The sequence below is a fragment of the Anopheles arabiensis genome, chromosome 3, assembly GCF_016920715.1.
Source record: "Anopheles arabiensis isolate DONGOLA chromosome 3, AaraD3, whole genome shotgun sequence".
NCBI classification, from domain to species: Eukaryota; Metazoa; Arthropoda; class Insecta; order Diptera; family Culicidae; genus Anopheles; species Anopheles arabiensis.
In genome coordinates this window covers 6,351,930-6,376,570 of record NC_053518.1, presented here as the reverse complement: position 1 = coordinate 6,376,570, position 24,641 = coordinate 6,351,930, and the positions used below count along the sequence as shown (strand labels likewise).

The following is a 24,641-nucleotide window of genomic DNA, read 5'->3' as shown; positions in this document are numbered from 1 at the left end:
GTTAAACTGAACTACAAATGAACGAGCCACTCTACAGACCTTATCAGCAACGTTATGCCTGCCAACTTCATTTCAATAGTCACACAAAAAGAAAGGAAAACATTGCTTTTGGAGGGCGAGATCCCACAAAAGAGCAAAACACTTCACCCCAATTAAGTGGCATTAGTTACATTAATGGGTTTCGGTGTATCCATTAAAGCGTTTAATTTTAAATTTCCTTTGAATTCCTCCGTTTATTGCTAAATTGCTTTGATGCGCCTCATGCGTCAGGTGACTGTAAACTTAGTCATAGCGGACAGATATTTCTAGTAAATTAAAATTACCAAAAAAATGCACACGTAAGCAACATTCCTCGTAAAATCCAAACCCAACGATTCTGTAACAAAATGCAAACGCAAGCAGAATTCCACATAAAATCCCAGCCAATTGATAGTTCCATCAATTGGATGGATGAGTTTGATTACTGTCATGCCTTTGAAGTGATGACACGACGCTCCAAAACAGCTCTAACAAAACGGTCAAATTCCCGCAATTTATTGGCTTTGTTTGATTTATTTTAGTTTCAAATTGCCACCGTCTAATTATTTTACCTTTTAGGACGTATCACAACTCCTTATCTGTGCGTTGCTGCACACCGGTTCCTGCCCAATTGGCATACGTTCTCGATCAAACGAGCAGTCGATTGGGTTGCAAAACATTTCCAACGACGAAACGTTCGGCGACAGACTCTTAATATCGAACGTATCGATCAAATTGAAGGATGCCAAGATCTTCAAACCTTTGCCCGCTACAGGAACACTTAGCACTGTTATGTTATTGTTTTGCAGGTTGAGAATATACAACGATTGCGAGAGGGTGTCGAATACCGCCCTAGTCAGCCGGTTGCGGCTAATGTCTAGCTGCTGCAAACCTTCCAGCGTGAGAATGCTGTACCACGAATCACCATCGGTCAGTGCGTTGGAGTCTAGTAAGAGATAGGTAACGTTGGGCATGGCCAACGATAGGCAGGTCGGTAATCTCGACAGCTCATTACGGCTCACTGTGAAACGAGTCAAATTGGGAAGATTCCATTCGCAACAGTGCAGTATAATAATACGGTTCCTAGATAGATCGAACGTTTTGAGCGTACTTGACACTAGTGTCCCCTGCACACGCCGGATCCGATTGTTATGCAGATCGAGCACCTGCAGTAGCGGCATACCGTTGAACACACTCAGGTTGATCGTGGTGAACAGATTGCCACTTAGAAACAGGTATCTCAGTTGCGCAAAATCGGCACCCGCTGCGTCGGACAGAAGCAGAAACAGCATCCTATTATTGCACAGGTTAATATGGTACAGACGCGTTAGCTTGCCGAACAGATTCATGTTGACCGTTTCGATGGACGATTTCGATATTTTGACCATTTCCAACGCTGCCAGGTGCGCGATGGTGCTCGGGACACTTTTAAGCCGGCTGTCAGAAATGGTGAGAAAGAATAACCGCTCATTTCCCTCATCGAACACGATGTCGCTGAGATACGTTCGCACCAGCTTCAGACGTGTTATGATGTTGGACACCGGCATTACCACCTTTTTGACGGAAGATCGTTCTATCTGGACTTCGATTCCATTGGCTCTTTCCCAGTTAATGGTGTCCATGTTGAATGTACTGGTTTTAAGATTGACCAGCTTCAATAGTACAGTATCGTTCGGGATATGGGCAAGCACAAATGAGCCTTCCTCGCTGGGAGACCACTTCGTTATGGTACACGCTATGCTGTTGCACAAAAACTGGAACGCTGCACCATAAGACGGTACTAGCAACAGCAGTGAAGCGCTGCAAATAAAACTCTTCCTAAAGAGTGCAAAAAATAGATCAAACTGAGGCATGGATGGATTATACGCAAAAAAGACTAATTACACTGAAAACATGCTGGCTGCAGCAAAACCTCCGCAGCTACGTTACACTTGAAACATCGGTTCGTTAATGTCTAACGCTGGACTGTACTTTTGCGTATCAGAACCCACTACTCGATCCAATTTGGAATCCAATAAAAAATGAGCAATTTGGGAACGTTCTCGGCACGCTGTGCTCATGACATGTTTGCGACCATCGCTTGGTCAGTCACTATCTCTCGATTTTTTTTTTTGCTGTAATCAGTTTTGCAAAATGTCACTGACATAGTCATGACAAATTCCGGCTGAAACAAAATCGTGTCAGCGTCACGAGCTCTACTGTGATGATCAGAGGCGAGCCTCAAACAGTTGGTGCGACCATCTCATGCTTGGTGACATGGTGTGCAACCAACTCTTGGTCAGTTGGTCAGTCACTTGGTCGCGACATTTTCAGTCGGTGATCATCGCGATGGTCATGGGAGATATGCGGAGCGTGCGAGTGGTTCCAAGAAACAAAATGAGCATGTTTTCTTGCTCTGTTTGACCCGACAGATAATCAAAACAGATTATCAAATGCACCCGTAAGCAACATTCCTCGTAAAATCCAAACCCAATGATTCTCTAACAAAATGCAAACGCAAGCAGAATTCCACATAACATCCCAGCCAATGGATAGTTCTATCAATTGGATGGATGGGGCGGTCCCGTGGTACAGTTGTCAACTCGAAAGACTCAATAACATGCCCATCATGGGTTCAAGCCTATAATGGACCGTCCCCCCGTAGCAAGGATTGACTATCCGGCTGCGTGGTAATGAATTAAGTCTCGAAAGCCTGTATAGGCCGGCATGTCCGCGTAGGACGTTACACCAAATAGAAGAAGGATGGATGAGTTTGATTACTGTCATGCCTTTGAAGTGATGACACGACGCTTCAAAACAGCTCTAACAAAACGGTCAAATTCCCGCAATTTATTGGCTTTGTTTGATTTATTTTAGTTTCAAATTGCCACCGTCTAATTATTTTACCTTTTAGGACGTATCACAACTCCTTATCTGTGCGTTGCTGCACACCGGTTCCTGCCCAATTGGCATACGTTCTCGATCGAACGAGCAGTCGATTGGGTTGCAAAACATTTCCAAGGACGAAACGTTCGGCGACAGACTCTTAATATCGAACGTATCGATCGAATTTAAGGATGCATTAATTTTCAAACCTTTTCCCGCTACCGGAACACTTAGAACTTTTATGTTATTGTTTTGCAGGTTGAGAATATACAACGATCGAGAAAGGGTATCGAATACTGCCCTCGTCAGCCGGTTGTGGCTAATGTCTAGCTGCTGCAAACCTTCCAGCGTGAGAATGCTGTACCACGAATCACCATCGGTCAGTGCGTTGGAGTCTAGTAAGAGATAGGTAACGTTGGGCATGGCCAACGATAGGCAGGTCGGTAGTCTCGACAGCTCATTACGGCTCAGTGTGAAACGGACCATACTGGGTAGATTCCATTCGCAACAGTATAGTACATCAATACGGTTCCAAGACAGGTCGAGGGTTTTCAACGTATTTGACTCCAGCGTCCCCTGCACACGCCGGATCCGATTGTTCTGCAGATCTAGCGTCTCCAGTGACGGCATACCGTTGAACCCGCTCAAGTTGATCACGGTGAGCAGATTGCCGCTCAGAAACAGATCACTCAGTTGCGCAAAATCGGCACCCGCTGCGTTGGACAGATGAAGAGACAGTATCCTATTATCGCACAGGTTAATGTGGCGCAGATGCGCCAGCTTGCCGAACAGATTCAAGTTGACCATTTCTATGGACGATTTTGACATTTCGACCGATTCCAACGCTGCCAGGTGCGCGACGGTGCTCGGGACACTTTTAAGCCGGCTGTCAGAAATAATAAGAAAGCCTAACCGCTCATTACCCTCGTCGAACACGATGTCGCTGAGATACGTTCGCGCCAGCTTCAAGCGTGTTATGATGTTGGACACCGGCATTACCACCTTTTTGACGGAAGATCGTTCTATCTCGACTCCGATTCCACTGGTTTTTACAAAGTCGATGGTGTCCAAGTTGAATGTGTTGGTTTTAAGATTGATAAGCTTCAATAGTACAGTATCGTTCGGGATATGGGCAAGCATAAATGAGCCTTCCTCGCTGGGAGACCACTTCGTTATGGTACACGTCATGCTGTTGCACAAAAACTGGAACGCTGCACCATAAGACGGTACTAGCAGCAGCAGTGAAGCGCAGCAAATAAAACTCTTCCTAGAGATGATGCAAAAAATAGATCAAACCGAGGCATGGATAGATTATATACAAAAATAAAGACTAATTACACTAAAAACATGCTTGCTGAAGAAAAACCTGCGATAGACCGCCTTGAAAAGGTGTGCACTTGAAACATCGGTTCGTTAATGTCTAACGCCAGACTGAACTTTTGTGTAGCTGACCCACTACTCGGTCCAATTTGTAATCCAATACAAAAATGAGCAATTTGGGAACGTTCTCGGCACGCTGCGTGACATGGCATTAGTCATGGCTTTTGTCATCGTATATTAAAAAATCGTTTTAACATACCACACACTGGTTGAAGTGCTTGATCGCTTACAATTTGCCTATTGCAGAGCGTAGTAAGCGTATCAGTTTCCAGCGTACTATAGAAAACTATACACTGGAGTGCTACATTATTGCAAACCATTGCTTATCGTGTGCGCGGACTCACCCGTCCGAAGATCACATCCACACGTGTGATGAATTCTGCAAATGTTAACGCTTTAGATACTCAAGAATCGCTTGACATTCGTGAATCTTTAGAGATCCAGCACTCTTTAGAGATACATGAATTTTCATGATACTTGATACATGAATTCAATGAATCTTTCGATATTCAAATCGAGTATCGTATCACCCGTCAACTAAAAACTCATTGAAAATTGAATCTTTACAAAAGGTTCATAAAGCATAACACTATGGTTTTGCTAGCAAATGGGTTACTCTAACCTATAAATTGATCACAGCTTATCAACTACACGTGGATGCGTGTCACGCCGGATGCATCCATTCATCCCATCCATCCATCCATCCATCCATTCATCTAGCAATCCATCCATCTACTGTAGCAGCCGTCAGCCGATGTAGAGATTAATGTTTAATCACCAGCGAGTACATCAATCACAACAAAACATACTTTGCGGCTTTCATTTACACTAACACACACACGCATTAAGCACCATACCGCACGCTTCGGTTTCGGATGAAACCGGCAATCGTCGTGTAATTTATTCGCATTAGCGTATTTGGTTTACTTCACGCGAAGGTGAGAATTAATTCCATCGCCCATTCCAATGTCGATACGGTGGCGTAGCACGTGTGGTACTGGAACTGGAACACTACACGTTGCTGTCAATACGAACGTGTAGCAAAGTATTTCCTGTAGGTGTGTGGGATCGAATTTAACAGATAATCAAGCGTTTTGTGTTTTATTGGTTAGGCTCCTCTCAAAGAGTGTTTCGAGATTCGTAATTTGCTACCTTTTCCTTAACTGCATTATCGATTAAGCAGAGTATTAGTCCAATTAACGGTTAGTTTCTTTTATTTGTCATTAACATCATCATTTACCTAATTAGGCATTCGCTAATGCTATGCAATTCTAACATAAAAATCTGTTGAGATATGATTTCCAGAATTGCACTTTTTCGTAGAATCATTTTATATTCAATTTCCGAACATTCACCTGACCACATCAAAGTCAAAAATCTAACCTTCCCACTCGAATCCGCTGCGTCCAATCCAGTGGTTTGCTGCCTTTCATCGCTACCTCCAAATCAAACCCGGCCCGGAGCTTCTATATTTAGCATCGTATGGTTCAAGCAAACGCTCCCCCCCTTCACGCCACCGCTCACCGTATCCAACGGCCGTATACCAGCACGGGCACGATTGATGGACACCGCCGGCCCATCCGGTGGATAGCGTCCTGGGCACTGCAACAGTTTCGCCCACTTGTGCTGGCCACGCATTGCCTGCCGCACCCGACACTTCCCGTTCACGAACACCGTCTGCAGCCCGGTCGGCGTACGGGGACAGTGGGCCAGAAAGGCAGAACCGTCCACGTTGCACACGAGCACACTGGATGGCTGGCCCACCGCTGGATACGGTACGAATGGGCGCCCGCAGACGTCCCCGGCAGCGGTCCCAGTGCGCCCATCCTGCCGACACTCGGCGACGTGTCGTATTAGCGTGCGGGCGTTCGTTTGACACGGCCGTACACTACGGCTACAGGTTTGCGTGCGCGGATTGAAGAACCGTCGCCCGGGGCAGGACATCTCGGTCGCTTTGCCGTTCTCGCAGACGTAGTACCGGGTGCAGGACGTGTCGTGCTCGAGCCGCAACCGAGCCACATCCGGTGGGCACAGATAGTCCGGCACGGTGGACACGTTGTAGCAGCTGGCAGCCGGTGCGGTTAGATGAGCTTGGGCGTTGCCCAGCACAACACTAGCCATTACAAGCGCTACCATCACGAGCAGGCGGCTGCTGCACGCTCGCTTGATCCACGGTTCGTTCTTCCGCTGCATCCTGACAAACTTTTCCCAGTGAGTTCGAGTACGACAATGACCCGGTTTCGAAAGCCGTACATACAACTCAAGTTGGCTTTCGCACTGAGCGTATTTTCCAAAACATTGAACCGAACCGAGAAACGTGACGTTCTGGTCACTCAATTACGTACTGTGAAGTGTGCGTGTGTGTGCCAGACATTCGCGTAACAGAAAACGCAACAGCTGACACAAACGATGCAGGGTCGTTAGAACACGCACCAGCAGTTCAGTGTTTTCCATACTTTATGTTTATCAAATATTGTTTTGTGTCTGCTGTATGCTGTCTGTTTGGTATGTCGTAATAAAAACCCAAGCTCACACCCAAACCGACCATTTAGTGAGTGCCCAGGACAAGCAAAAAACAGCACAGGGAGAACACATTATCGGGTCGATAAATTTTATTCAATTAACCAATTTATCGCTTCAATTGTCATCAGTCGCTCGGTGCCGTCCCGTTTTTATCGGATCGCCCAGCCCCTGAGCAGGCCAGATGTGTGACCCGGACGACCCAGTTCCGATAATCGATCGATCCTCGCGTTGGAAGATGTCGTAGCGGAACTGCTACTGTAACTGTTATCATATCGCTCAGCCTGTGTGCTGTACGACCGGCTGACGGCTTCGACGACTCGATCTGCCCGAGCTGCCAGTCAACTGTCACGCAAGCGCACATCGATTATCTTTCGTTTGGGGTCAAGCCAGCTTCTTGCCTATTCCTGTACGATCGGAACTGTTACTGTTTTCTCAGGGGAAAGCTTTTAGCATTGAAGGGATTGTTTGGGATCGGGAATGCATTCGGGCGGAAAAATACATCATTTATCAATTCATTTTAACAGGGGGAAAATGTTGGGGGGAAAGAGGGCAGACGCTGTATAATGCATCGGAGACGTTGTCAAAGTTCCCGGCGAAAGCAGTGGGAAATTACCTGTGATGGAGAGATGGAGTTCCAGCTGTCAGGTCGTGTGACAATTATCGTAGCACTTGGCAACTCGAAACCACGTGTGTGTGTTATGGCTTCATGACAACGAACCAAAAACAAACTTTACCTCAAATCCTTACCGCGAACCGCGCTGTATCGTGCTACTGTGCACAAATTGGCTGTAAGCTAGAGAAGGCACACACACACAAACACTGAGTTTCGTCCCCACGATAAGGATCATTGAATGTGAGAATCATGCCACCCGTCCAGTAATCATTCTTTCGAGCGGTCGGAAATACCCGAGTGTCTAAACCTCGGCAGCAGGGAGTAGCATAGGAGAGTAGAAGCAAATTATTCGCATCACTAAACCGCCGTGTGTCCTTCCACAGGCGAACCCGAGAACCAAGCGATTCCTGGCTCACGCTCAACCAACGGTTTCCCGTGTGTGGTAGGGTCCCGAGCAGCCCAACCTTTTTGTGTGTATAGGTGGCTTTCATACTCAAACTACAGAGCGAACAGCAGCAGCAGCAGCAGCAAAAAGGAAGTGAACCTTTCAAACCCAAAATGCTCCGACGTCCCCTGGCCACGTGAACGGAAGACAACGAACAAGGACGACCGCGCCATCGGCCATCGGCAGCGGAAAACATAATCAATCTTGCATCGCATCGATGCCGCTCCGGTGATTTCCAATCACCGTTCGCCGTCCCTTCCCTCAGAGCCGGAATCCGATTCCAATCGTCATCGTTATATGTCCTCCGTTGCTCTGGACGCTCATTGACCGCACAGTTTCGCACTGTGGAAGGGTCTCGCATTCCGATCTGCTTCCGATGCACCATCCGGTCGAAAAGCTACTCTCTCTGTCTCTATATCCGTCTCCTCGTGGCGGTGCCACACGCTTGTCGACCAAATATTTGTCAGCTGACTTGCAGAACACGGACAAAGTGAGTGCTTGCTCCGTGGTGCCGGAAAACGTGCCTTCCAAACAAAATGCACCGCCCGACTGGCATTGCACGATGTGCGCAGTGTGGCACGCAGTCTTGACAGGTCGCCAAAGTGCAACAGCGAATGCAACAAACGAGCGTTATGGCTAGTACACGAGTGGAACTGTGGGAACATTTGATAATGGTTTGACATTTGATTTGTTTTGTCCCCATTATTTTTTATTGTTTTGTTTCAAAAATTACCAAAGTAAATGTAGACTTGCACGATCATACAATTATTATTTTTTTTTAGAAAAGAATCAATAGAAGTTTTACAAAATTTCCTTTTTTTAAGCTTATCCCACTGTTCTGCTCATGCCTGCCAGGTCTGCAACATTATGTCTAACAGATCGCACACACAAACACATTGCTCATAAGCCCGGGGCGAGGTCACGGTCGGGATGAAAGCGCATTATTTTGTGCATATCATATCCTTCTTCTCCCTTGCGGCATGCAATCCGTGCATATACACTCACCCTTCTCTAGGGCTCTTAAAAACCCACACACACACATGCACGCGACCGGGACACGAGCCACACTGTGCCAGTGCCACAGAGAGAAACTGGAACGAAATTCACCAACAATTCAACAACAAAAAAGGCGACCTTTTATCGATTCCAAGGGGGAAAAGCCCGATCCGATCAAAGTTCAATCGAGCGATGCCAGCAGGAAGGGTGGTGCACAGATAGGCACCGAGTCCACCAGGAACCGGGCGGAACCGGGGAACCGAACACCAGGGGCGAAAACGGTGTGGGATCCGATTTGAGTCGACAAATCGGATCGCATCACAGGCACATGTGTGACGATTTGTTCCGTCTGCAAATTAAAGTACACGGCTGTGTTAGGTGGCCAGCCACGAAGAATGAAGGTGATTGGACAAATGGATATTGTTTGACTCCAAAGCGTAGCTAACACACTATTAGCAAAAAAAAAAAATGCTCACAAAACCCTGTTGTGCATATTATTAGCTCATCTCTGATTTTCCTGTTTCACCATCAATATGCATGTTTCGTTTGCATAAAAGCAGCACCCCAGCGGACTATCGTGGTTGGAAAAGTTTTCCTTTTCATCCCTCCACTTTCATCCTTTGCTGTCTATTTGTTCATTAACAATGCATACGATCGTCTCGCGCTCAGCAAAAGAAAGAGATTGTAAACCACAAAACAATGCCACAGCAAAGTGCAGCAGCATTTGTTAGCAAGTTTAGCACAAGCTGCACCTGCTTTAAATCCACTTTTCAAGACAACGGTACGGAAAGTTTCAACCTTGGCTTGAGCTAAACTTGTGGTGCTGCGAAAAAACAATACAGCGCATCACTTTCCCACCACTTTTTCTGCGCCTTTTTTGTATCATATCCTTCGCTTGAACAGAAGGTCTCAATAAATCTCTCTGTTTAGCATAATTTGCGGAACAAACAAATCGACCCTTGATGGTGAATGTTTTAATTTTTAAAATCAACTCTCCAAGCAAGACGAGAGATCATCAGAAAAGCATTAGCCGAAGGGTCAATTTCATTAGGCAAATAGCGGAAACCCCCACGCGGATTTCTGATCTCCGAAACGTTGATTGAATAATGAGTGCGCAAAATGAAGACAGGCCCGGTCGGATGGTGGGAATTGTCGAACCAGCAAAAAAAAAAAAACAAATAGAAACTGTTATTAAAAAATATTATCCTGCCTATTTTGCATTAGCGCTAGCAAACACTCGGCTGCCGGCTGTCCATCTGTGCGTTAAATGGCGTTACTGTGTAAACAGTCCAGGTCCCTTCACAGCGTGTTCCGTAAACTTTTGCCCTTTGCGAAATAAATGCTCAGGCAAGCAAATGGAAAGTTAAAAAAAACATGTTTTTGTATCTTTCACACTGGCACCAACACACAAACAAACGCTGGGCCTCCGGTGGCAGGTTCAGCTGCAAACCCGTGGGGTATAATTTTTACTTTCCAACGCTCCATCGAGCAACGCAAAGCAACAACGCGTATATACCTTCTGCCTGTTTTATCCTGCACGACCGAAGAAGATCGATGCCACGCCAGACCATTCGTATCGGCCACGCAGCCATGAAAAGCGACCCTGCCATCATTACCGCACGCACCTCGAGTCGCTTATCGATTTTCAATGATTGCGTAAGCGATTGCCACAAACCCGAGGGCGAGCGTTTGAGATTGTGGCAAAATGGAATGAAAAAAACAAATGCTCCACAACAAGGTTGTACCTCCAAAATGGGCGCCTGAATGTTGGGAGGCAAGAAAAACAGAGCATGTAAACTTTGCAGGGGTTCATGGTCTCCCCCGGGGTCGGTTGCTGAGCATCAAAACAGGAATAAAGCTGTTTGAATGGCGTTTAATGGGAAGGCTTTTCACAAACGCACACTTTGGCTCGTTAAGGGAAATTCCAAAAACAGCCCATTGCTGCATCAGTTTTCCTCAACACGCTGCCCTAAAAAGCCCTGCAAACAAACATTCCAACTGCCATTTCTCACTTGACATGCTTCCGGCGCAAAGAAACAAAGAAACCATGACCTTGGTCGTTGACCATCAGCGTCACCATCGTCCCTCGGAATGGCAGAGCGGGGCATGGACCACCATCGCACCACAAATAAGTGAACATAAAAGACCCGATCTACCCGAAATGTAAATTCAACATTTGCGTTACGAAACGTCACCCAGCACAGGCACATTAGACCAGGGCTCTGGCTGGGTGGGAAGCCTTACGGTAGGTTTTTGGGAAACGGTTCTTGTTTTTCACCACCCAAAACTCAGCCGAGCGATTGCTTTTGGAATTCACTCTAGCTTCGTTTCGTGCATGAGCGGCTGCAGAAAGCAGCTCGAAACGATAAATTTGTATGATTTCTTCGTTCCCCGGGAGTGAGCTCTCGCGTGCCGCCCCATTGCAGCTTACCACCGAAGAGGGAAGGCAAATGCAAAATATTATTATTGGGATTTCGTTGCCAAATCCTTAGCAATCTTCATTCGCACATCGGGTAATACGAGCGTGTAGGATTTGTCTAACATTACCACCTTAATCCTGAGCAGCGGGATTTTGCACCGAAGCGTCCTCTTCCTCCGTTCACGGCGCCACGAAATTGTCCAAAAAGGAAACATGACGCTTCTAACTAAAGCACCATACTTGCACAATACAACCCCCGCTTCCCCTTATGGGTTTGGTTGGTGTTGTTTTTGGAAAAGTGCATTCATTTCTTTTACGCCTTCATCACCACCACAACAACACAGCGCAAAGCCATCTAGCCACATGTTACGGATATTAGCTCGTCAATAAATTCATCTCACACAGGGGATGTTAGGTTGCATTGTTGCTGCATCTACAGGGAGGGTTCACGAACTGCAACGCACGGCTGCTGCAGAAGATGTATCGGGGTGATAATGGAATCATTCCAAACCCAACAATAATTCCCCGTCCCTGGAGGGAGCGATTGCAACATCGAAGGGTAAACACCAACAAAGAGGAAGGAAGAGAAGGATATGGGGAGGAAGTGCGATACGTTTAACACTTGCCCGTCGAACCTTTCTCATTCGTTTCTATTTCACCATTTTTTTGCTTTACTTTTCGATCGCAATCAGTCAGCAGATGCATCAAGAATAAAGCGAAAAAACGGATCAGTAACATCTTACTCTCTGCCTCACACTCTCTCACTCTAAAAGGGTGCTAATTGCGAACGATTGAACTGTAACCCAAAATGCTTTCGTTGCTCGTGTTACAAGTGTCACCATGCTGGGCAAGGACATTACAAACAGCTATCTGTTACATGGCGTCGTCGCTCTTTTTTCGTTTTTTTTCCTTCACCCGAGCGCCCAAAAAGCGCCAAAAAAGCTTGTATCCTGGTCACGGCACCAGCGGTACTCCGAACGACCAATTAATCAAATACGCTTTCAAAAGAACTGCTTCGTTTTTTTTCTCTCTCTCTCTTTCCATTTTCCATCCGGTTCACGAAGATAAGCTTAAGCCTCATCCATCAAACCATCGTGTAGCAGCCCCGGGGATGCGCTCACAGGCACTGACGAAGAGATTATACCGTTGGCCAAAATGATTGTGTTTGCGTTGATCCTCGTACAAACCGCTTCACCCGGTGGTGCCTGCGACCCCGATGAGCCGGCGTTCGTGTGCGTGTGATTAGCTTAAGGCTCTCGCTTGCTGCCACGTTCCATCCATTCCGAAATCGGTGGGACACATGTGGGAAAGGTAAACAGTAGTGGCATGGTTTCGGCGTAGTTGCCCTACTCTTACACTCGTTTTCGATCGTCAGCAAAGACAACACGCTTGCGATAAAATCGATTGAACCCACACTAAAGAAGGAGAGGTTGTGATTTTGGCAAACAAAACCATGATAATGGGTAATGCAAGGACACTTTTCAAAGAGCCCGCAATCATGAAAAGGTTCTCACCTAATACCCGGCATGATGCTCGTTTCATTTCGTGCCTTGGCGTCTAAACGTGCGAACGATACCAGAAAACCTTTGAAGCAGTTTCTTTCGTATGTTTTATTGTTGGTTCAAAACTTTCCAGACGTTCATCAGAAAACGGCAAGAGAGTGGGAAAGTTCCCCTCCCCCCAACACCGCCAAAATGTTTGCCACTTATTAGACAATGTTTTGTTTGCATTGGATAATGAATGGGCTCTGCATTGTGCCATAAACCACCAACAAGCTCCATACCTCCCGCAATCGAACCAACCGAAGTGCTGCTCTCTTCATCATAATGGCTTTCCACTTTATTGGCCATGCTGCGAGTTCAACGGGCGGATGAACTCGATAGTAGGTGCTGCTAGTGAGGTTTCCCCGAGGGGTGGAACATTTCTTATCAAGAGTTTGGAATGTTTTGCTTAGCTAAAGAGAGGGAGGATGCTCTTGCCGATGCCGAACGGTATGCGCTAACCTGCGCTAACTTGTGCACTCAATTAGCGGTCACAGTTGAGCGGTCCGTGTCCGTGGATGACCTCATAAAAACGATTTACGCGAAATCTGACGCGAAACATCATCACGAGTGGTAGCGGAATTTTGCCCAAAAACTTTCGCACAAGAACAACAACGAGGCTTAACGAGGGCCTCATCATGGTGCGGATTGTGTCACCGATACCAACGTCCCAAGGACACACCATTACATCATCGGCTGCTAAAACTCGACGTACGCTTCCAGCCTCGATCTCCTCCACCTTCTCTCTAACGTGTTCCCCGTGTACGATATGTCTATCACTGCAGGGGAAAAGAGAACGGTCCAACGACGGTCCACCGCTCTGCCATCATCAGAACCTCGGTCACGCTCGCTCACGTCGCAGCCGTTCCGGCAAAATGGCCAATCAACGATAGCGCCGTTTTTATGGCATTAATGTTCACGCTTGCACTAACTTGCGCCGCTCGGGCCGGGCCCATCGTAATCCGGATCCGTTGCTGAACGGTCGATGTTGTAGAGCGCGTATATCAGACTCTATCCGCATTCGTCCGTTGTTTTTTTTTCGTTTTTATTGCGCTTCTTTCGATTGATTCGATTTGCCCGCTCTTTGGGGGGCTTCTTCTTGCTCGAAAGGGGGATAAAGGTTTGCGGTTTCGTGCAAGTAAGTAGTGTGCAGCACGTCAACCAAATCCATTTCCATCTTCGTTAAGTGGATTATACAGCCAAGCGCGGGTGGACCAATTTGAAGAAGCCCACACAATAGAGAGCAGCCCACCACAGATTTTTATAGCATTGTGAATAAAACAGCACTGGCTGGAAGCGAGTTTTTCTTTCTACTTCAAAAGATGGATATTTTTGTTAATGCTCTGCTTAAAGCTGCTCGCTAGAACTCCGTTACACAGAAAGCAATGAGTGAACGAAATGAGAAAAGAAATTCGTAATAAGCTTCACTTTCACGGGGCATTTACTCCGCTTCCCAGACGGTCACGATAAACCACCACCCATTTCCCTCGTTCGGTCTTATCTAGCCGAACCATTCCCCATTACCATTAGCACAGTATGCGCGCCTCACAAACTTTGGCCCGTTAGCGCGTAGCGCGCACCGGCTCTAGGGGTCCTCCGCTTCGGTCCTATAAACATTGACACATAAAACACTATCAAACACATTCCATCCATCCCTAGGCACTCGCCGAAAGGAAAGAAAAAAAAAACATCACACCCTCCCTGCTGCAAACCCACAAACCCACTGTCCCTTTGTCTGGGTTTTGCGACATGAAATCTATTTCACGGAGCTTCAACCTACCAAAGCAGTCGGCAGTCGCGGGGTTGTTCTCTGCCATACAGCCCATTCCTACGCAGACACGTTCCCTACAAGCAGGGGAAAAAAACCCAATGTTGAGCTACTTCGCACAAAGAATGAGCAAGCCGCTTTCACACAGACACCGCGGCGCCGAAAAGGACATCCCGACATGGCGTACGTGTGTCAAGGGCAACGCCAGGCGTAGCCGAAGGCGGTTCTATAAAGGTTCTGCTTGCCGCTGGAAGCCCTTCCCAAGATCACCCGGATGACCTTGGCATGTGCGCCAGCCGTCTTCCTCCCGACCTGTCTGTCTGTGTGTGTGTGTGTGCCTAATGGATGGAATTAGCATTAGCAAGGGCAGGAACACGTGAGAGACACAGCGGCGTGGGGTGCGTGGGTTCCGCGTTTCGCATGCGTACCAATCTTGCAGATGTGGCGGTTTTTGTCTTTCTGTTCTATTTTGTTTATTTTTGGCTTGGAATGGTCGATTAGCTTGTGATATGACGACAAAAGCCAAGTTTGCCACTTTGCATGGCGTATGACGTGGAAATCTATTATGCATAAACACAATGCATGCATGTGATCCGAGGCGTTGGATATAAAAGCGAAGCAATCAATGCAAAACTTAAAATGACGCAACGTTTTATCCATACAAAATCAGCATAATAGCACAATTTTGGTAGCATTTTCTACAAACATTCGGCCTATTTTTTCATCCGGAAGCAGCAAATTAAACATTGTCCCCTTGGTGCGACGAAAGTCAGTCAGTGAAACTTCCCCAACAAGTAACTCTAATAATTTCGTTGAATAAATTCATATCGGGCTCTCATTTTCCGGGCACACCAACACTCCTACCGCACAGCTCGAACGATAATGACAGCCTTTTGACCCATTATCTATTTAGGCATAAATTATGGCACCGGATATACACCGGCGCCGGTAAGATGCACGCCGGCGAGAGCAAAATTACCCGCCAGCTATTCTGCCGAAGTACGTGTGTCCCACAGAACTCCCACACCGCGGTCGCGGCGGTGTGGGGTGGTAGCGGACGAGGAAGTGGAATTAACTATTCAAAAGCCGACCGACGTGACTTACCGTCCATGCAGATGTACTTGATGCGCACCGTGCCCTCCTTCCAGACGACGGCAAACGGGTGATCCTGCGAGAAGATGAAGCTGCAGTGGTTCTTGCCGGAACATCTGCGGATGGAAGAGAACAGAAAGAGAGCGTGATATTAGTGGGAAAGGCTTCAACTATTCGTAAACCGATTCGATAGAACGAAACGGTGACGATCCGTTCGCATACGTTTATGTTAAATAAAGGCGCCACAGCCGAACAACAGGGAGATGGCATCTGTCCAAAACTGGCCCTTCCCCCCGTCATCGGTGTCGGTCAGCTCAAAACATTTCACCGTCGTTGAAGGTGCATAATTAGAGGGTATTCGGTCGGTGCAGAAGACATTTCGAAGACATGTTTTGTTCAGCTCGGAGCATCAATTTCTCGCGAGGCGTTTCTCCACAGCGGTAGGTACCAATTAGAACAGGCCCGAAAGGTCCGAAAAAGAAGAACCGTGTACATCTCGGAGGTCTAATTATGGATTTCGGAACGTTGATCATAATTTTTTTCCAAACACACACACGCACAAAGGTCGAACGCACATTAAACGTTTTTATGTGTCCGGTACGATCGAGCGATACTCTCCCGCGAGATGAAGAATGGTTGATAGCAGGAGCTCACGAATGGCGTTTTGGTCCTTCGAACCGGAATAGCCTTAGGAATTGGTTATTAGACAACTCAGCAAAGGTCTCTCTTGACCTGCACAAACACAAATAACCGTAACCGTGACAAGATTCTATCGACCGTGGAAGATGTTGCTCTCGTTCGGGCATTGTGAATTCTGTTTACATTTTTAATAAACCCAAAACAAAACGAAAAACTTCCAAAAACAACGAGCTAACATAGAACGTTTCCGTCAACACGAACACGATCGGCGGGGTGCAGAATTTATACCACCGTACTGCGTACGTAATTACGCACAGCGGACATAAAAAATGGGCCAAAAACACTCCACCTACCTATCGTGTGATCGTTCACGTTCCCGAAGCATAACGTGCGACACGGCATGTTCCTTCCTTCCCTTTTTTTTTACTTTGGGTCTATCCATGTCCTCTAACGTTTTCATTTGCTTGTACTGCCCCCGACCGCCTTCATATTAACACTTGTGTGGGATTTAATTTATGGAAACAAAGCGTAATTTGATGGTCGGAAGGCGTACGATTCACGGAAAGCGCCAGTACCAACAAAAAATACACCCAAAAGTCACATAAAATGTGCCATAAATAAGTTAATATTTTCAGCTGCAACTGCGTGAGCGGAAGCAGGCTGGCAGCAACTGCGGCAGCGGCGGAGGAAAGTGTAGTCGAACTCAGAAGAAGTAAGACGCAGGCACACCACAGACGTCTCTACATCATTGACGCCACATCGTTTGGTTGCTGCTCGTTGGTTTATTATTGTGTTTGGAATAAAAGTCCATAATTTAGTACCTATACGAACCTACGAAATTACGTATGCTACCGAAACAAATTGGTGATCCGGGCGGTAAAAAGATGCTCATAAAGATGCGTTGTAAAGCGTTCTAGCTGAGGCATATTTTCTAATGTGATGACAACCTTTTAATCAAACCGTTTTGTTTGTGAGTATAAAGCGGCTTGATAACGATTGACGACATCAAAAACACTCCACTGCTACTTCTTATTGACAGACGCTTTAGACCCTTTTAAATAAAGTGACGCTGCTTTTAAGCTCATTACGTGCGTACACCCCCTTCCAAGATGCATCCCGGAAATGGGTCTTGCTGCTACCCTGCACCAGATTCAACCCGAATGAAACGCCGAACCACCCAATTCCCAAGCGTTAATGATCTCATTTCCAGCTGTGAATGGTTTTGTGTATGAAAAATGACCGATTTACACAACCCTCTCCCCGGCCGTCGCCAGAAAACCATTACATAAGTCACCGCACGACCGGAACCGAGCCGTTACCAAGCAACAATTAACTTTTATGCCAAGCCACACTTCTTGCAGCCCCGAAACAGGATCAATTCCGAACTCAAAAGAGACACCACCGAAAAAAGATGAAAACCGACCCACATTCAACCACGCTATGCGTGCATTATCCCAATTCCCTGTACGCAGTTGATTTATGTGACATCGAAGACGATTATTGGAAGCAGCGTTTTCTTTTTTCCTTTCAGACCACACTTCCGGCAACCGACGCAAAGCAGTGTGTGTCCCTGCGATTGAAGATATCCGCTCGCGCGCGCGCGCCGGGGAATTAATTCTTCACGCCTGACAGCACTGAAATGGGAAGCGCGTCTTTCAGCGCCTGTTCAGAGCTTCACAGATGGAAACCCACATACGCACGCATACGGCCAGACACTTTTACAGTCCTTCCCCTGAGCCTGTCAGACCTGGTAAGGGAACTTCCTTTCCACGGGCAACCAGTGCGTGGCCCAGTACTTTATCTTTCACACTGTTTGAATATTATTTATAGGGCCCCGTCATTGTTGGGAAGGCTTTTAAGAATCTTGCGCCAGCTCTGCAAGGCACTAGAGACTCCAGGCGTGGCTGAGATTTTTGGCTCCGAATTTATGATCGTCTCTGCAAAGAACTGTCTCTGCGTGTTGTTGAACATTACGAGGAAAACTTTAAGGAGTCTCTGAGGAGATGTGGATGCAACTGAAATACTTCTGTATGTATCAATAATTTAGTAATCTGTCACATGCTGTTACCATTCTGGAGTTGCCATTGTTTGGAAGATTATAGGCTACAAACACAGGGTTTACAGTGCTGTAGAAGCCGTCATTGCTGTCTGTTTTCAGTAATAAAAGCAACAATTATTGCTACTTTTTTCCTAGAATAAACACATCGATTCCTAATTCCGAGAATAATTCTTTTACATTCTATTAATTGAACAGTTGACATGTTAATTGAATGGTGGTAATGAACCGTGAACCAAACTTTCGCTATCATCAGTGACCTTGCTAAATATCTCGTCAGCTTAAAGTTGCTACAGCCAACATTGATGACAACTATGTCATAATCCGGCATAATTCGCCCACATTGACAGCAGGGCACGTGTAAAACCAGCTCCCTTGGGACAACCATTCACCGCCCAGCGAAAAATCAAATTCCCCCTAACATCCCAACGGCAGCAGAATGGAGTGGAAAAGGGAGCGGCAATCAGCATCCCAAAAACGTGAAGGTGCATAAAATTGAATTAAATCGAGCAGAATGAATGACCATGGAAACGTGTTACTATTTCCAGAGCTAAAAAAACTCACTCACACACACAAACACCAAACAGGGAAAACATAATACACATTCGGGAAAAATTACGCAAACTCGGAGGGAAAAGGTGGGGCCGTAACAGGGGCAACAGGAAATGGTCCATTTTCCGGATGGTTTCGAAGCGTGGATGGATGATGACGTGTGGTGTGGTGTACATTGCGCCGAGGCATTCGTCCGTGCATGGGATAATGCTGTTGGCACGTGATTACGATACGACTAGTTGTTACAAATTAGCAATCAACGCTTCGCCTCCTTCGAGCACGGTCGGTTCCGTCATACCACGCTTCCATCCACTGCTCCTCCACATCAGTACGGTAAACCATCTTTTACCCAGAGCTGGCAGGGAACTGCTCAAACCCATCCAACCGGCAAACAGAGTGGATAAATGGTCGATAATTGAGATATTGCCACGGTTTGCTGCAACTGCCGTGTGTGTGTTTTGCCTTATTGTTATGCAAATTTGGTGCAATCCATGTCCCCATTTACACTATCACCTCTGGGGCAAGCGTATGGCATGTGGGAGGGTCGGGAAGCTTAAATCCTTTGCATAACTTATCATCTACAGGGATTACACTCTATTAGTCGCTTAATGTTGACCTTTTGCCACGCGTCCGTGCGTCCTCTGGGCAATTTCTTTGATGTGAGGATTGATTTTTTAAATAAAGTGGGTTAAGCGAAATTCAACCAAAACTGATTACATGGAAAACAGTTCGTTATAGAGCCTTTTTTGCTGTGGAAAAAAGCTAAAATGAAGGATGAAGAGGTTGAATTGTATTTAATCTGAAGCGTATCCTGAAGCTGTAAGTAAATCGTGTAAAAAGCCTTTTTGGTTAATGTCATTGCGTAAACGAAAATGCACAAATGAAAGCACAATTTTTCCCTGTTTCATTAACCATTGCAATCCAAGCGATTAACTACACCATCAAATGTTTGTGGGAAATTTTGAAATATATTTTTCACACACACCCAAACCATACATGAAAAAACAAATGGCCATAAGCTCTGCATGGAGCTTTTCATTTGAATTGATATTCAAACACAAACAATTTAACGCGTACGACGAATGTGTGCTGAAACGCATGTGTTTACCTTCTTGGAAATTTCAATCAATAGTACAAACAGTCCCCGCCGACAAACTATTCCGAACGTTTCACATGATTGCGAAATTTCGCCAATATTTTGATCATTTCATTCTCCAACATCGTGGCAAAAAGAGGATTATAAAAAATTAAGCTCCAACTGTAAGTATGCTTTCACAAATTTTGCTGCAAAGCGGACTGTATATCCTCCCCCCCCCCTCCCACGCACACATCATTCTTCCCACCCACAGTTATAACTGAATGCATATGCATCCAACCGGGAAGGGACAGAACACACAAGCATACCCCGCCGAAAACCATGTGCTAAATATTTCCCACCCATTTAACCGATACCGCACTCAGCCAACAGCATCGGACCGTTTTGCTGCACACAAAAACCACATACCAGCATAGAGCTGCTACCCGATACTGGATACCGGAGAGGTGTGGGCGCATAGAGGTATAAGCATGAGTAGCTTATGTTTTGCCGAGACCATTTGTGTCCAATTTTTTATTCACTAACTAACTTTTTGTTTTCTTTCATTTCATCCGTGGTTTATGGCAAAAGCCCGTCGTCATCCTCGGCACCACTCTGCGTTGCGGCAATGAAGCTCGAGTTTGCAGCTTGCATGTGATTTTGTGCGTGTTATTGTGCCTGAAACCACACAAAACCGACTGCTGCTGCTGCTGCTGCTGCTGCTGCTGCACATAGTACACACACTCACGCTTGGTTAGTTCGCAAATGTAAGCGAAGGGCAGTGCAAACAACTAGCAAAAGCTTTTCCCACGAGGAGCATATGACGACGTGTCCTGCGTCACACTCCCATGCACTCCCATGGCTCTGTTTGGAGGAGGAGTGAGAGCGCCCCAGCACTGACTGCACAGGTATGTCCAAACAAAAGAAGCTTAGCTTCCAGGAGGGATGCGAAAAAGTCAATAAAAGAACACAGAGTACCATCACCACACACACACACATGGTCAGACGACACAAGGAACAACAAGGTGTTGATAATTCCTTTCCCCGAAAGTCAAGTCTATCTTACCACCAAAATGAAGGCCACACGAGGGACGGATTTTGGGGCCAGATTCTGGGACGTACACAATGTAACATTGTACTTCAAGTTCTTCAGACCAACAGCATACATTTTGTAACAAAACTTCACACATCCCCTTCCAGATGCCTGTCCTCCGCAAGGCTAGTCTCCTCGCCTTGTACTATATTTACAATTTTTGGTACACAATTCTTGCAGCAAGTGGTGCGAATTCTACGAAGGATATAAGGTCCAACACTACGCAACCGTCACCGTACCGAGCAGCGGGACATTCTTAGTGTGACACAATGGCGATGCGAATTTTTCTTCTTGTTTTGCCCACTGCTCATGTCCAGTCGCTATGGTCAGAATGCCATTAGAAACACTCGCCTTCGTTCCGGTAAGGACCAAGCTGGGACGGACGCGAAGGGCACCATTTACCCGGGGCATAACGTTCTTCTTTGCCGCCCACCAACACAAAGTTAATAAAACAAGTCTACTGAGATGTGATTTGCGCGTGCTGTGCGGGCTTTTTTGGTCATTCCTAGAACAGCTTTTCGCTGTTTTTTTATTGTCCTGGCAGACTTAACGACATGACAACGAAGATGAAGCGCGACTGTCAAGGATCTTTTGGAATTCCAATCAAACACAGCATAAATCAGATTCAGCTTCTTTTTTTCCAATCACCAATGTTTCATTAACGAGAGAATATGATGGTACGCGCTAAAGATCAAAGCAAATGTACGATCTGCTGGCAAATGGAAAGGACATAGACAACCAGAGAACACATGTTGCTGTAAGAAGCTGGCTGCAATGGAGAGCAAACGTTTGCTCGCTGTAAGGCTGTGGGAAGCTATGACAGGGACTGCTCTGGCTGAGTTGGTGATGACACGTACGTACATTAGATTGTTAGTGTCAATTCAGCAGCGACTGTTGACACCTGTGCTTAGTAAAAGGTGTCTTAGATACCTTCTACATTCCATATATTGGAGCTGATTTTCACAGCAAGTGTGACGGGGAATTTAACATTATGACAAGTCACTGCGGCGCTGATAACATCTTCAGGATATTTTTATCACGTACACCATGATACATGACGATTCAAGTTAATGTTTACTCCTCAAAGCCTTTTAAGAGAAACTGAATGGAAGTCTAAGTATTTTAGATAAAAAAAGGTTTTTTCATCACAATCACAGTTTAATAGCATTAATGCATTCTGGTAACTAGTAAGAACTCAACCAACATCCATAAGAAACCAACTACAAGACCTAACCTCAACCTCAACTGGTCATTATGTACCGGTTTAAATTAGTTTTCGAAAATTCCGACTCCATCCAATCGCGTACCTGACAAGGTACGTCCATGTTCTTGCAATCCAAGCCCCGGACAACCCACAAAATGCTGCTGCACCAGATCTGAACCAAATCTTAATTAAATGCCGGAGAGCGGCTCGTATGCTCTTCTGGAAGCTCAATCAACTGTTTGATTGGAACAAATAACGCCAGTACCGAAAACAAGTCCTCTCCAACCGCTACAGGGCCAGCGGTTTCCGCAAACTCGTAAAAACCTATTCATGCAAATTTCACTCGAAGCTGTGGGAAAGTTTTCGGTGCATCCCTGTGCATTAATGTGCGTTCACTCTATGAAAGCTGCCAGCGCATCCCAGAAAAACAGCTCCAAGCTCAACAAACCATAATTCATCCGCTCCATTGTGTGCTGGACAAGGACGCTGGAAGCGTGGGCAAATATTGACGCTGTTTTCAACAAACCCCAGGATATGGATCCTACTGCTACTACTACTACTACACACACACACACTCAGCGGATCGATGGTGAGTAAAAGTTTTCGGCCTCTGCTAAAACTAACAGCAGCCTTCATTAGTCTCCCGCGACCCGTTGCCGTTTGGAGTGGTCGTGTAAAACTTCAAACCGCTCCAAGAGCGCGGCATATCCTTTAGAACCTCTCCCATTGCGCGGACATGGAAACCAGTACAAACCGCACAATGGTTGTAATGGTTGATGGCAATCAGGGAGAGGAGTAGGAGGAGGAGGAGGTGGATGGCAATAAAATTTTGCCCCAAAGCCCCGAAAAAACCATTACTTTCTTATCCGTGGTAGGTGAAGACATAAAGGTAAACCCTCGAAGGAATGTGTGTGCTGGCGAATAAAACGTGTACAATCCTAATGCTGCTCACTTGGCCCCACCAGGTTCACAACCGCCAATCGATTCCATCCGGTTTGCAGAGCCCGATGGTTTTAGCTCCTCAGTTCCGCTATCGGGAGCCGGTAAATGGAGTGTTTCCGCAACGTGGAATCGCAGTGTTTCGTTAGCATTAAAGCAAACGTTTCGGCCGGTTGCCATGTATCCTGTGTATCCTGTAAAAGAAGGATGTGCTTGCGAGCACTTTAAACGGACGGACGGTTAGTTCCTGGGAGGGTTCTGACTCTACTACGTTACTTTATCATTCTCAGTTTGCTAGCCATTTGATGACTCTCTTTGGGGATATTTTGTTTCGATAGTTCTGCGTTACTTTGTTCTGTTTTGTTAAGAAGATGTTCCACAGCATGAAGTGCCGTGGGACCGTATAAGCTCGAGAACAAAACTTAAGCTCCAAAAAACTTCAAACTCATTGTTGGGCTTACCATTTTTCCCCATATGTTGCTTACCATGTTATGCTGGGGATGGCACAAAACCAAGCGGTCGATTACCGTGCAGCCAGGAAACAGGTTTAATGATGCAGCCCTTTCCGGAATTTTATGATCAATTTCCGGATTGAAGTATATGAGGCGTGAATCGGATATGACTGGCGTGAGATGACACTGAATGCGGGAAGGTTTTACGTGTCTTTTAAGCGCGCTGTGGAAAAAAAATACACAGCCCACCTCCGAACCATGTTCAGGTAGGAGAATAAAGAGGAGAACAATGTAGTAAGACAGAAAATATGAAAATATTCAAGGGGGGTTTACTCTGCATTTTTTTACCATATTTTTTACCATTCATACCATATACCATTCATAAACTGCAGGAATATAGCGATTGGAACCAACACACAAATCCAGCAAAGCAGCTGTTTGAACTGTCGCTAGATAGTGAAACCATCAGCGAACTCTGCTGCTCGATGTGTTCCATTGACGATGGATTAATGAGCTGCTAAATAAACTGGTGCGACACTCATGGCCTGGATGCGTGGTATAAAAAACAACATGGCACGGAGTGTATGGACGGGCAAACCATAATTAAGAGGGTAAACGGTGCACACGGGCTAATGAGGTGTAAGAAATCCCGTGAAAGAAGTTGTGCAGCACACGCCAACCATGCGAAATGGAGGCGCGGAGTATTGATTTTTTTTTTTTTTGCTGGTAAATGAGGTTGGAAACTTATAGACGAGAAATTATATTTGAAATTCTCTTTTCGCATGTTTGGGAGAGAGAGTTTTCCTTTAAATTTTATTAAACTTCTAATTGTGTAAATAGAAGGAATCCCCTTTGAAACCTTTAGGCACTTTGCTTTGCTTCGCTCGTTTATCAAAAATAAACGGAACCAAGTATAAAGACGTATCGGTTCTGCAAATAATCACAAAAAATAGATTTCGATATTATTTCTC

The 24,641-nt window shown here is 46.0% G+C and overlaps 1 protein-coding gene across 3 annotated transcripts in view; it reads right to left on the bottom strand.

Annotated features, from left to right (window-relative positions):
• LOC120901782 overlaps positions 1 to 24,641 on the bottom strand; it is a 77,513-nt gene that overhangs the window by 24,363 nt on the left and 28,509 nt on the right. For all 3 annotated transcript variants that reach the window (XM_040310023.1, XM_040310024.1, XM_040310025.1), the window contains exon 4: positions 15,673 to 15,776. In XM_040310023.1, the coding sequence (XP_040165957.1) occupies positions 15,673 to 15,776 (104 nt within the window). The remainder of the gene's footprint in view (positions 1 to 15,672; positions 15,777 to 24,641) is intronic.